Source organism: Indicator indicator, chromosome 7, assembly GCF_027791375.1.
Source record: "Indicator indicator isolate 239-I01 chromosome 7, UM_Iind_1.1, whole genome shotgun sequence".
NCBI lineage: Eukaryota > Metazoa > Chordata > Aves > Piciformes > Indicatoridae > Indicator > Indicator indicator.
The window spans coordinates 12,481,371-12,494,980 of NC_072016.1; the positions used below are offsets into that span (position 1 = coordinate 12,481,371).

The following is a 13,610-nucleotide window of genomic DNA, read 5'->3' on the forward strand; positions in this document are numbered from 1 at the left end:
CCCCATGCGAGGGTGTGCAGAGCCACACACACTCCATGGCACAGCCCCAGCTCTGCAGCTGGGCACAGCAAGCAGCCCACCTGGGCAGCTGCCCTTCTGCACCTCCCCAATGAATGTTTGGGGTTTGCTTCTTGAAAGAGCCTGGCATTAAAACTTACAGAAGATTAAAAGGGAAACATCCCTATTTGTAAAATAGTTCTCTTGACCACGGTTTTGTTATGCAATGGGCGGCTGGAGGAGGATGAGCCCTTGCTGGCGCCAGGATGCAGCACAACTGAGCTCAACAAATGCTGTTTGATCATTAATTGAACGCCTGTGCTATCAGCTGCTATTACCTAGGCCCATCTTTGGCACTGGTCCACCATTTCACACATCCCACACTGGCAAGCCACACAGTGTTTTAACCCTTCATTACACCGCCTCCGGCTGGACTCTGACACTGACTCCTCCCTGGCACTGTTGGAAGAAACCAGCATTGCCACTGAGCAAAACAGCTCAGCCACAGCTTGCCTGCACAGGCAGGGCTGCCTGGCCCCAGACATGCCCATGCCTGGTACTAGCAGTGTCAGCCCATTCAGTTACTTCATCCACTAGTACCCTGACCCAGCAGGGACCTGGCATCCTTGTTTCGCAGTTGAGAAACAGAGATATAAGATGCAGTAAGCAGAGAGCTTGTGTCCTGGTCATAACTACCCTGCCTACCCACTACTATTCAGCCACATGGGGTAAGCATCTTCTCTGAGCACCCGGCCCCAGTTTGGCATGCATCCTCTCCTCCTCACAACCCCCTCCCAACATATGTGGTGCTTAGAGCCAGTAAAATGCTTTGTTAAGAGGATTTCTTGCAGTTTGAATGATGCTGGCACTGCCGATGGCACTGCTGCCTGAGTAAAGCAGCCCCAGGCAAGGGAAAGTCAATACTGAAAAGAATATTTGTCAAAATCCCGGTGGCCCTCCCTAGGCTGCCTACTGCTGCACAGCAGGAGGAGGAACAGAGGAGCCTGCGGAATTGCATGCCAAGAGATGATTCCTGAAGGTGTTTCTGCAGGCACAGAGAGACAGGCAGGGATGGAGGCAGGCAGGGCTGTGCAGGGAGGAAGCAGCAGGCACAAGGGGCTGGACCTGCCCCTGGCAAGGCTTCCCTCTCCTTCCCCAGGCTGCCCTGGACACCAGCAGAAAGGCAACTCTTGAGAAGGGCCATGGGGCTCTGTGCCCTGCAGAGGTCCCTGGGCAGGATGTAACACCTTCAAGAACCTCTTTCAGCCTCCCTTCAAGACAAGCCAGTCTAGGGTGTAAGGGCATCCCACTCCAGAGCCTGTGAACTGCACCCAGAGAGGAGGCCATGGTGCTTGCAGCACCTCTGCAGCTGGCACTGTGCAGTCACAGCTCAGCTTGGCAATACCAGCACCAGCCCAAACTGCCAGAAGCTCCTTCCACATCCCCATGCACTACATGGATGTTCACCACAGTCTTCAACAGCACTGATCTCACATCTTCTGCAAGACAAAGCTGATTCCCCATCATGGTGCATGCTTGGGTCGCTCAGAAACAGGGTGCACCAGTAACCACTAACACAAACCCCCAGAAGCAGAACCCTCCTGGGCCATCCGTGCCCCTCCAAACCCCATGGCAGCCCTGAGCAGCCTCAGAAGCTGGGCAGGGAGCCTCACTGGCACGGAGAGTACTTACAGCCGTGACAGCGCCTGGTTGTTCTGGAAGAGGAGCTCGGGAAGGGTGTGCAGCTGGTTGCGGTTCAGACGTCTGCAGGGAAGGAGGAAAGGGTCAGGGTGTTGAGGGCAAAACAAACACCCCCACCTGCAACCCAGACAGCAGCTCCAGGAACAGCTTGGGTACTTTGATTGACTCAGAGGGGCCATTAGAGCAGAGCATCCCACCCACCGAGAACATCCCTGTCCTGCTCACAGCACTCCCGGGTGGGGGCAACCAATGGGGCATTAATAGACTTACTCACAATATTGTAATTACACACAGATAGGACTCCAGGCTGCTAACTGCTGATTGCTGCTTAACTGCACTGTTAACCTGCTGCTCACTCAGCTCCTCACATTTGCTCCAGCAGCTCGGGATTTTTAAACTGCTGAGCTGTTTTACTGAGTACTGGACTGGAACTCACGGCTCCCTCATTAACACACAGGACACAGCTGATAGCTGAGAGAGTGATTTGTATTTAACCTACCCCTCACCTCAAAAGCATCAGAAAGGACGTTAAGATCTACAGAAACAGAAAGAGGTTTGAACCCCATGCTGTAAAGGACTGCTGCCATGCAGGAGAGCAGCTGTTTGAAGCCAGGCAGCACTGATGCATTATGGTTTAAAGCAAAAAGAAGAGGATGCTCCCAGCCCCTCACCAACCCGCCTCAGTTCCCAGGCACTTACAGCCGCTCCAGCTCCTTCATGTCATCGAATGCCCCACGCTCCACTGTGCTGATCTGGTTCTCCATCAGCTGCCTGTAGACAGAAGGGGTCAGCTTTCTGGAAAGGCAGTCCCCAGTGCCCTTGTCTCACTGACAGTGTCCCCAGTCATACTCTGGATCCAGGGCCACCTCACTCCTACCATCCCCTCAACACAGCCTGGCCTCTTTCTTCCCAGTCCCTCATTGCTGGAAGCCCATCATGCTCAGCTCAACACAGATGTCCTCCAGCCCCACTGGCACATGCCCAGCAAAGGGCTCATCTCTACCAGCCCCACAAGGGGCCACAAGCCGAGCATGTTGCCTGCCAAGGTCAGGACAGCCAGCCCCTGTCTGGGAACTCACAGGACACGGAGCTGCTTCAGCCCAGTGAAGTCATTCTTGTTGATCCGTGTGATGTTGTTGCCATTGAGCTCCCTGCAGAAAGAAGAGGCAGAGATCAGCAACAAAGCACTCAGAGAGTGGCCAGGCACTGGGGCTCCTCGGTAACTCCCCAAAGAGGGCAGACAGGGCTCAAAGGACAGAGGTGGTTGCTGCATTTGTGTGCTGAGAATAAAAAAGCTGGGGACTGGCTCCAAAGAAGGCTCTCATCCTCAATGGCCAGCAGCACTGGTCACACAGAAGTCTGGCTGCCCAGGAGTGAGTAAGCTGACATCTTTCTAACCATAAAGCAGCCAGAAGCAGGGGCTGCCTGCCTCCCCCATCTCTCTGTCTCCACACTGGATGCCCGACTTGGGACAGGAACCCCACAGCCCTCAGCAATGAAATAAGCAGCAACACGAGCATCCACCTACCTGGATGCACATCACCTTGCTCTGAAAATGCAGCAAACACCTAGTAAGGTCATCCCAAACACACAGACAGGCTTAGCAGGCAGGAGTAATAAGAAAGCAAACAACTGTTCCCCTCAAAATAAAGATTCCTCCAAACACCCAGCTGCAGGCTGTGTCACAGCCAAGTGACACATTCTGCCTGCAGAATAAGCCACATTTCATATTTCGCCTTCCAAGAGACACTTGCACAGGACAAGGTGCTTCTCCTAACATCACTCTCTCATGCAAAAGCCCTAGGTGCACATAGGAACAAGTACTGCAACCAGAAGGAAGATAGTGTCCCAGCTTGCTTGTCCTGCTGGTGGAATTAGGAGAGGACAGCCTCGGGGGTGCCTACACCCACCCCACAGTTCTGCTCAGTACCAGGGCAAGGCGTGCCTGAGTGCTGGACCCACACATTGCCAACGGCTGTGGTCCCAGACTGCTGGCTACACCTCCCTGACTCTTGGGAAGAGGCCCTTGAGCCTCCCTGGCTCGAATGCTTCTGGAGCCACGGCGTGAGCGAGACAGGAGGGCACCGCCCCGGGGCAGGTTGCTGTGCCTGGGCAGGACCCCAGCATCCAGGGCTAGCAGCGAGACTGGGGCGCAGGAATGGCCCCTGCCATAGGAGGGGCCGAATATAAGGTCCGTCATTGCCGTTGAGAGACAAAGTCTCCCTCCACCGGGCTCCGCAGCCGTGCGAGGGGCCAAGGTCAGCGCTGGGCTGGCCTCGGAGGCACTGAGCAGCATGTACGGCCATCGGGTCCAGCCAGCACAGCCACACACCCCGGGGTGTGCCATTGTCCTGCTGAAACGGCTGATAATGGCTAATGAGTTCCAGCTCGCCATTATAGGCTCCTAATTACACCGCTATTCAGCGCCCGAGATTGTCGGGCTCCTGCCATTATCCAGCCGTGTGTGCCTGTGCTGGGAAGGAGGTGGGGAAAGCACTGTTACTAGGACACAGATGAATGCAAGTGGGGAATGAATAGAGGTTCCCCAGCCCCAGCGATTAAACTGAAACCCACTCTTGGGCTCTGCCGCCCCTCGGCTCACCCAGCTCCCCATATAGCCACAGCCTGCGCATCTGGCTCCTAGGGATGAGGCTCCCAACTCACAAGACTGCACCCTGTGGGGCTCAGTCCTGCCTTTCTCCCGGGCAGCAAACCCCACATCCAGGCTGTAAGCCTCAGGCTCGAGGCACTGGGGCGAGTCACACGTTTTAGGGACATCTGTCACTGCAGGAGGGGTGGCTCGGTATGTGCAGATGTGTGTCCACCTCCCGATGGACCACAGCCTTGGGGTCAGCTAAGGGCAGAGAGAAACTCTGGCTTCAGGGGTTTTCTCCACATGTCCTAAAGGGTCCTTGCCAAAGCAGATGGCCTGGAAGCTCCCCAGAACCATGCTGGAGGCCAAACTGGAGGTAATAGTGACTGTTCAAACTCCTGGTGAAGGAAGGTCCCCTGCAGGGCTTCCATGTCGCCTTCTTTTAAACATTAGGTGCAACGTCTAAGTGGAAGTTATGGAATCTCTGATACTGCAGACAGAGCAGAGAGGTTCGATTTCAGAACTGCTCAATCTGAAAGCCAAGACATATACCTCAGCCTGCAAAGCCCAAGGTGGGTTTGGACACCTCTGAGGTCCTCAGCACACCAGCACTCCAGAGCTTTAGCCAGAGGCAGAGCAAAGGCAAGGCAGTGTAGAGACATGGAGAAACACCAAAGAGCCATGCACTGAACATGGCTAGCCCCTCCACATGCTAAAACCGGGTCCTCTCCCCCAGGAACCTTTTGGGACAGAGCAGCCTGAACCCAAAGACTTCAGCAAAAAGAGGCAGGCACAGACAGGATGTGCTGCCCTGGGGCAGTGCCCAAAGACAGGCCACCCTGGTGGGCAGCTGTGCAGCCCATCCCTGCCTCCACTCCCTGCATTTTTGGGGTGCTCCAGCACTGGGGCTGGTGGCTATCCTCCAGCACGACAGTGTCCCAGGGCCCCTTCACAGCCCTGCTCTCTTGGGGACTGACCCTGACAACTCCTCTCAGCATCCCCCCCCTTGCCTTTGTTCGGGTAAATGATGGCTTTTGCAATCAAGATGGGAAAGAACAGCAGGTAAAGCTTATTTGTAAGGATGCCGAGGCAATACTGCTATTTAACTTCAAGCCATTTTTTCCCCTCTAAATCCCCTTCAGTTCCTCATGGAGATAAATTACAGCCTGCTGTGCCCAGAAAGCCGGATCCCCGCTGCTCAGCTGCTCAGCTGCTCACCCGCTGCCTCCATGCCCTTTCCTAGTGAAGCGAAACACCCTGCCCTGCCCCACACAGCAGAGCTTCCACTCCTGGTGTGCCTGGGGAGTTGCCTGGCAGAATGGTTGCATTTCTGGACTGTGATCTGAAAGCAGAGATGCAGAGTGTGCTCTTTCCCCATCAAACCATAGGGTTTAATAACAGAAATCATCCTCACATTCATCCAGGCTGCCCTCTCCTTCCCCCAGCACCCTGAACCTCACACCATCACTGGAGAGACAGTGAATTTTCATTTGCAACCTTGAAGTTTCAGAACACCCCCTCCCATTTCTCCCTGGGAAGAACAAAGTCATTAAAACAAGCAGTCCCTTTGCTGCGTTGCTTGTGGATCATCCCACTCCCAGATGGGATGTCTGTGCTGCAGCAGGGTTCGTTAGACTGGATTTGCATAGTCTGGGTTTATATTTGGTTTCTAGCTTTGGATGGCTTATTCCATTCCCAGGGGGTCTGATGCGTCTTTTCCCTTTCAGGGTTTGGAGCTACACTAACTCGGTAACAACCTCAGAGAGTGCAAATGCTGAGAGGTAATTTATTAAATACAGCCAACATGAGTGGTATTTCCCTGGGCACTGATTTATCAGGTGCAGGAAGGAGCAGACAGGGCAATCCCACTCTGTACTGCATTGCAAAGCCTCAGCTATTGGGCACACATGTGATTCCTGTCCTTGTGCTCAGCCCAGCTCACACCCAGGCACAAATCCCAGTGCTATGCTCCCTGACTTCCCACTTCTAGGGCAGCAGAGGGGAAGTCTGAGGGACAAAACCCTGCACTTGCACCCACAAGCAGAGAAACACATTCTGGCCTGTCAGTGTCAGCACAGGGTGGGCACCCACTGCATCTGGGCAGTGACTGAAGGGACTTCCAGAGAAGAAGTCCATGCCAGCAACACCTGCAGCCAGCCATGCTCCAGTGATCCCTGCTCCGAGGGCTGCTGGTGCCCACCAAGGCTAGTAGTTGTGTCATTCCTGTGATGCTTCCCTTCCTCCATGGTCACCATCACTCTGCCATTTCTGTCCTTGGCTCAGAACACTGGCCCTCAGGGGCACAGCTCCCCTCCTAGCAGCTCCAAAGTCCTCATCCCAGAGCCCTGACCACAGCTGGAGCCAGCAGTACCAGATAATAACCAGCTGAGCTGAGAAATGAAGGCTGCAAGGTCATGCACCTCACAGCAGTATCTTTGCAGCCCTCCATCAATCCTGACATGGTTCCTTCAGGGCCAGGGATTGACACTCCTCCATGCCCTATTCCAACATGTCACTGCTTTTCCCTCAAGGACCATTCCCAAAACTCTGACCTGAACCCCTTCACTACAGATGAACCCCATCCCTGCCTGCTCAGCCCCCACAGAGCAGAGCCCAGACTGCTCCCTTGCTCACAGACATCTCCTCTCACAATCCTGTTCCACTCACCTAGCCCCCAGTGCCAGGGTCACAACCCTCCCTGGGGGTCTCTCTGTCTTGCAGGGATAGAACTGCTTAGTTCATGCTCCCATCCCACATCTGTCCTAATTGGTGATCCACTCCTGACAAACATCTTCCTCAAGTCCCCAGGCAACAGCATCCTTTTTTGTCAGCGCACCCCCCCTGTTCACCAAGCCCACTTGGAAATCTCAGCCTGTCCTCCAGCCCTCCTGCATCTCTCCCAGCCTAGTGACATCTGCAGATGTCACAAGCAGCTTGTGTCCCACCACACAGACTGCTAATGGAAACATGGACGAGGCTCAGACCCCTGACTGACCTCTGCGCTCAGCACTGGGGGGCAGAGCAGCTGCAACCTTTCATCCTACACTTTTATTGCATTTTTTAAAGTCTTCTCAAGATTTCACCCGGCTGCTTGAATGTAATCAAGTCTCAGCACAAGCTTGCTGAGCTGCCCAAGCAAAAGACAGGGCAGAGCCCTTTCCATTCTCCAGAGGACTAGTCCACTCCAGTACCAGCATGGACGGATGCTCACATCCACCAGCGCCCTGCAGCCCATGGAGCCATGTCTGGGTACTTAACCCCATCCCCTCCAAGGAGCAAGGTGGGTACAGGGTGCTGCTGCTTTCTGCTCCAGGAGGAGGGACACCCACACCCTCCTCTGACACAACTACAAAAGCTACAGACCTTCTCCCTGCCCTGACCGGACCCCCTAAAGAAAGAGCAAGAGTGCCTACAGAGTTCATCAAAGTTCCTTTAAGAGTGCCATACACCTCGAACACCTTGCCAGCACCCCACTTACCAGATGCCTGCTGGGTGATGTGCCCAAAGAGGACATAGCTCCAAGAGCCCCTAGGTGCTCTTTGGGCTCATCTCACAATAACTACCTTTAGCCAAAGGGGAACTCAGCCCTAAGGACAGTATTGGCCCCCAACACGGAGCACAAGAGGCTCTGCAAGCTTTGACGAGGTACTAAAGCAGGTTAGCATCACAATAAATTTTTAAGCGCTACAAACAGCATCGATAGTGCAAGTAGGTGAGGAACTGGAAGGCTTTCTGCTCTTCTTAACTTTTCTCTGGGGTTTTCATGCCACAGCCATTAACTGCTCACAGTCAGAGAATGCTTTACACTCGCACAGCATAGTGGTGTGTCACCTTCAGGTTGAAAATAAATGACCTCCCACAACCCTAGTTTGAAAGAGAAAATACAGCAGGTTGTTTTTGCTTCACAAATGGCGAAACTGAGGCTCAGCCTAGAGAACAGTTTTGCCTGGATAACCTCAGAACTTGGCTTTTTGGGCTGAGTAGCCTGGCAAGGGGTATAATTGCCCCCATGGCTCCTCTGCTTCCCAAGGCAGTGGAGGCAGCCAAGCCCTCAGGCTTCATCTGCCACTCTGCAGATCGAGGTCCAATCCACCCTGCATCTTCCTCAGCAAACACCCTTTGTTCATCCCTCATGAATCAGCTCACAGCAGGGATGGGAGGACAAGTGCACCCAAACTGCTTTGTTTCAGGTGCCCACTCACCTCCAAACCAGATGGGTCTCTTGGAGTATCCCATTTTAGAGCTTAGGTTTCCTCCTACTGAGAAATATCCAGGGCCAGGAGCTTGCATCTCTCCCACTCTTGGTGCCCAGGGCTGCTCCTCAGCTGCATCACTTGAAAAATTAATCTTCCTTTTTTCTGATCTTCCTCCTCCTAGCAGCCTTTCTCCCCCACAGGACACTTGCCTCTGCTATTTTGAGCAGCAAGTGCATCCAAAATGCATGCCAGGAAAGCAGATACTCAGCACAGCTTCAGAGCCCGTATGTGGCTCTGAGATAGTCCCAGAGGTGACAGCCTGGGACCAACCCTGCACCAACACCATGGAGAGTTTCCCTGCACCCACCTCATTGCCTTTCTGCTTCCAGCAGAACCATGACTCTAATGGCCATCCCTTCTCACTGCCCACACTAATAACTGCAGCCTGGCATCACACAGCAGGAAAACCTCTGCTTGCCACTCTGCTGCTGTGGCCGTCCCTTGAGTGGGGACAGTGGACAGGTGTCGGAGTTGGCGTTGGAGCTACTTGCGCTGGAAGCCTGCTGGGGGAGCAGCAATCTGGGTCTGACATCCCCTGGGATGGGGCCATTTGCTACTGCACAAGTGCCTTTGATTGCCTTTCAGGAAAACGCACCCAGAAACGTCCCCTTCCCTTTTTCAGGCTTTATGAAGGGTTATTTCAGTAGCAATAAAGAGAATGCATCTGTGGCACTAAGTACCTCTGGAGCAGGCAGAGAACCCATGAAGGACTCGGATATGAGACAAAGACAGGCTCCCTGGATGCCCACCTTGCCCTCCTGTGCATGCACACAAGAACATCTTGCTCTACTGCTCACCTCGCCCACTCATGCCGGCTCCCAGGAGAGCAAAGCAAAGCAAGGATGGAAGAAGCCCCTCTCAATGTGGGGTCATGTGCTCACACACTTTTCCCCAGAGAGGACACCCTTTCCCTGCCTTCCCCACCTCTGTTCCTCTGGGCTGCATGCCCTGCTCCTTTCCTCGTGGTGGTCTCTTGAGCATTGTTTGTATTTCATAGCTGCCTCACTCTTCTGCTGGCCAGAGGTTTGGTGAGAAACAATGAAGTCGAGGAGCATGAAATTCAAAGCAAATGCATGTCCTGTAACAAGTCAGTTAGACGGTTTCTGTGGGTGTGTGTACCCAGGGTGTTATTCTGCACCCCACAGATGCAGGCTCTGGGGACAGCAGCAGCAGCAGCAAGGGGGTTTGAAGGTGCATGTGAGAGACCCACAATTAAAGCTGGGAACAATTCCTCTTTCTTGCTCCCACCTCAGCAGCAAGGAATTGCTGGCAGCACAATGTATCACCCTCGAGGAGCAAACTGGCAGCACGTTTAAGGCAAAAATATCTATTTTAAAGGATGTAATAAAACAGAGCGAGAGAAGAGTTTATAGGGAAGCAATTGCTGTGTGGGGTGAGAAGTGGTCACCAGAGGCCAATCCGCCTGGCTTTATTGCCTGTTACTGGTGACTTTTCCCAACCGGGGGACAATAGATCCTCCGCTATCAGCCTTGGCTTTAGTCAATACAAACACGACATAGTTTTTTAAACTAATATTTTTCCAGCATGCAATTCCATGGAGAGCGAGAACGCAGCGTTACCATGGTGATATATAGACAGCATCTGCCTTGGACGTAGCTGAAGGGAGAAATTGGAATAGAATTGCAAATTTCCTCTGTCCGGGAAGGCTCCCAAGGAAGCCACCGTAGTAGGCTGAGCAGGCTGCCTTCCCCAGCCAGCCTGCGTCCTCCCAGCACCCAACACTGGCTCTCCTGAGAGCCAAGGGCTGCCGGGCTAGGTGAGCACTGCCCTGGCTGGGTATCAGTCCTGCATCCTGCTCCAGAGCTCTGCAGAACCTCCACGACCAGCCTGCTTAGCTGCTACACCAAAAACTTGCCCAGGCACACCATGAAACAGAGAGGTTAACCCCCTCCAAGGCGCTTCCTAAGAATTCATGTTCCCCAAAGCCTCCCAAGGGGACACAGGCCAACAACCGCTGTTGAATGCACAAGCACAGCTGTGGCATGCCAGCCTTGCTGCTGAGAGACATTTTGTTGAACAGGCTGGAGGGACACATGGAATCATAGAATTGCTAGGGTTGGAAGGGACCTCAAGGATCATCTAGTTCCAACCCCCCTGCCACGGGCAGGGACACCTCACACTAGATCAGGTTGCCCAGAGCCACATCCAGCCTGGCCTTAAAAACCTCCAGGGATGGAGCTTCTACCACCTCCCTGGGCAACCTGTTCCAGTGTCTCACCAGCCTCATGGTGAAGAATTTCTTCCTAATGTCCAATCTGAATGTACCCATTTCTATTTTTGTTCCATTTCCCCTAGTCCTATCATTACCTGACATCCTAAAAAGACCCTCACCGGCTTTCTTGTAGGGCCTCTTAAGATACTGGAAGGCCACAATAAGGTCTCCTCAGAGCCTTCTCTTCTCCAGACATGGGTGCATGAAGGAAAACAACATGCTCTGAACAAGAGCGCACTGCTGCAATTTCAGCATGGGACAGTTAGGCAGAGCACAAGCATTCGTCAGGTGCAGCTGTCCTCTACGCAAAGGCTGGAGCTCAGCACCCCTTCCCTCCAACAATGCAAATGGGGGAGATGGCAGAGCTGGCTGTGATCTGAATCATTTTGGTAGGAGGAACAAGGCAAATAGGAGCTCCATGCAATGCTCAGGTCAGGGATGCTGAGAGAAGAGGGAGCCAAAAAGGATGCAATGATGGAGACCACCAAACCTAGCTCTGCTGCCCCCCACATGAGGGGAGAGGGGCACTGCACAGCTGACAGCTTCCTCTATGGTAGGCTGAATGGTGAGTTGGGGCAATTCTCAGCTGAAAACTTCAAAAGCAGGAGTGAGTGCAGTGACATCAGGTTCAATACCTCCCCCACAAGCAAAGAGCTGGTCTGGAACCAGCCATTTGACAGTAGCAAATTTGCACCTATCCTGCTGGCATGGGGAGAGCAACCCAGCTTCCTGAGAGGGCAGTCTCCTCTTCAAAGATGCTTTCAAAGAAAGAAAAACAAGTGAACAGAGAATGGAATTATGCCCTTCTCCCACAGCTCTCCTCTGGCAGCTGAGACCTGAGGGACTCCCAAGAGCAGATAACACTCTAGCGCTGGAGGATAATTGCCCCATCCTGCTTACAGTGTCTTCAGACCATCTCCATCATGCTTGCCAGAGGCATAGCAGAAGCACAGGCAGCTGTGCAAAGCACACAGATTTTGCTGCTTCCCATCTTGCTGCAGCACAAGCCTGTCTGCTTGGAGCCTGATGCAGGCAGAGTTGTTGGGTGCAGGCACCACTTGGCATTTATGTTGGATAGAAAAAGGCACTTTGAGAGCGATGTGCTGTGTCCTGGTGCAAGGAAAGAGGGGTCCTGTGCCTCTCTGTGAAGCCACCAACCGTGCTCCATTCTAGACAGATCTCTAGCCCTGACTCTGCACCAACAGCACAGCACCAGGGAGACATCACAGGGCAAACGTTCAAGCAGAAGAGAAGACAATTTCTCCCCATTTCATGATTCTCCAAAGTTGCAGTGACTCTGCAAGGCAAATAATTCCCTCTTCTTTACAGGAAAAGGGTGTATGTCAAAAGTGATGGAGTTCATACATCACCACAGGACACTGCTGTCTAAGCTCCCAGGATGACTCTGGCAGTGCTGGTATGCACATCTGCAGCAGCAGTACTGTCCTGTCCAGGGATTCAACCCATACCACTTGTGAGGCTCAGCCAAAAGCCTGGAGCCTCCAAACACCACACTGTCTGCCCAACAAAGCTGCGGGCATTCAACAGGCAGGCAACGAGGCACACCACTGCTCACCAGCACTGTAGGATGCATGGCAAGGTCTACATCACTCACACTGTGGATCCTGGGGCTTGGGAAAAGAGGCACACAGCAGAGGGCACCAGTAAGAGGTTACTGGCTTCTCAAGGAAAGCTGTCCCCTGGAGACAGCAACTCCCAAGCACAGCCCCTGCTGCAGACTCCCCCGTGGTTGCTAGCTGACCCTGCTTCATCAAGCAGTGAGGAGTTGGAGACTGAGAGGTTGCAGCCTCTTTACAGGGAACTCAAACTTGCTTACAAGCTGTTACAACAGGAACTGACTACTGGGAGACAGACCTGCACTGCACAGACACCCTCAAGCACCTGCAAGGGTGTGCAGCACAGCGGGAAGCAGTTATCCAGCAGACAACACCCACGAGAGAGCAGCATGTCTGGCTCAGCCCAGCCAGCAGATCCGGCATCGGCAGCTGCAGGAGTATACAGAAAACGCAACGTTGCCAAGCAGCCATGGGCATGGAGCACTGGGTCAGTGGAGGCAGAACAAGAGGCAGCAAGCAGGACCTGCTGCTGGAGGGAGTGAGATGTCTTGTTGGGCAGGAGCAAGAAACCCATCCCAGTGAACCCTCCATCTGCCTGTTCCAGCATCATCTTCTCTGAGCTGTGCTGAGCACCTGCCTAGCAGGCAGAGGCTCACTGCCCATGCACCCCCAGCACCCTGCACCTGGGTGCGTGGAGAGCAGATGCTGCAGAACCTACTGAGCTCCCCAAAGGGCAGTAAGGGCTAGTGCAGGCTCCCCCCTGCCACGGGTTCAGAGGAAAGGGGGATCCTGTCTCAGAGCTCACAGACCAGCTCTGTGGGACTGCAGCTCACAGCAGCCTGGTTGCTGTGCTGGGTAATAACCATTAGTACGGCAGAAGGGAAAACTCCACTAAAACGGCGTCCCACAGAGCTCCCAGCACTACATGCTGGGTGCAGCCCCGGCAGCTGCCAGGCTGCCTGCAGTCGCTGCCTGCGGGGTCTCTCCCCAGCCGCAGGCAAAGGGCACACCCACACTCCAGTAACCGCAGGCAGGCACCGGAGCAGCCCTGTGCCTGTTTGCCTGTGGCCGTCCCAGGACACGTCCTGCGGCTCTGCTGCCCAAGCAGGTGGTAGCTCAGTGCTTCCTGGCACTGCAACGGGGACGTTGGGGCAGCTTGGCCCCACGGCTGGGGCTGGGGAGGGGCTGTTGTGTCACCATAGCCCACGGGACGGGGCAGCCTGAGTGGAGGGGAAAGGCTGGGGGCAATCTTT

At 54.0% G+C, this 13,610-nt stretch overlaps 1 protein-coding gene across 1 annotated transcript in view; it reads right to left on the reverse strand.

The window, feature by feature from the left end:
* Nucleotides 1–13,610, reverse strand: part of SLIT1 (slit guidance ligand 1) — a 61,946-nt gene that overhangs the window by 46,881 nt on the left and 1,455 nt on the right. Inside the window, exons 2-4 of the mRNA XM_054382657.1 lie at nucleotides 2,778–2,849; nucleotides 2,398–2,469; nucleotides 1,690–1,761 (exon numbers count right to left, since the gene is read on the reverse strand). Of these exons, the coding sequence (XP_054238632.1) occupies nucleotides 1,690–1,761; nucleotides 2,398–2,469; nucleotides 2,778–2,849 (216 nt within the window). The remainder of the gene's footprint in view (nucleotides 1–1,689; nucleotides 1,762–2,397; nucleotides 2,470–2,777; nucleotides 2,850–13,610) is intronic.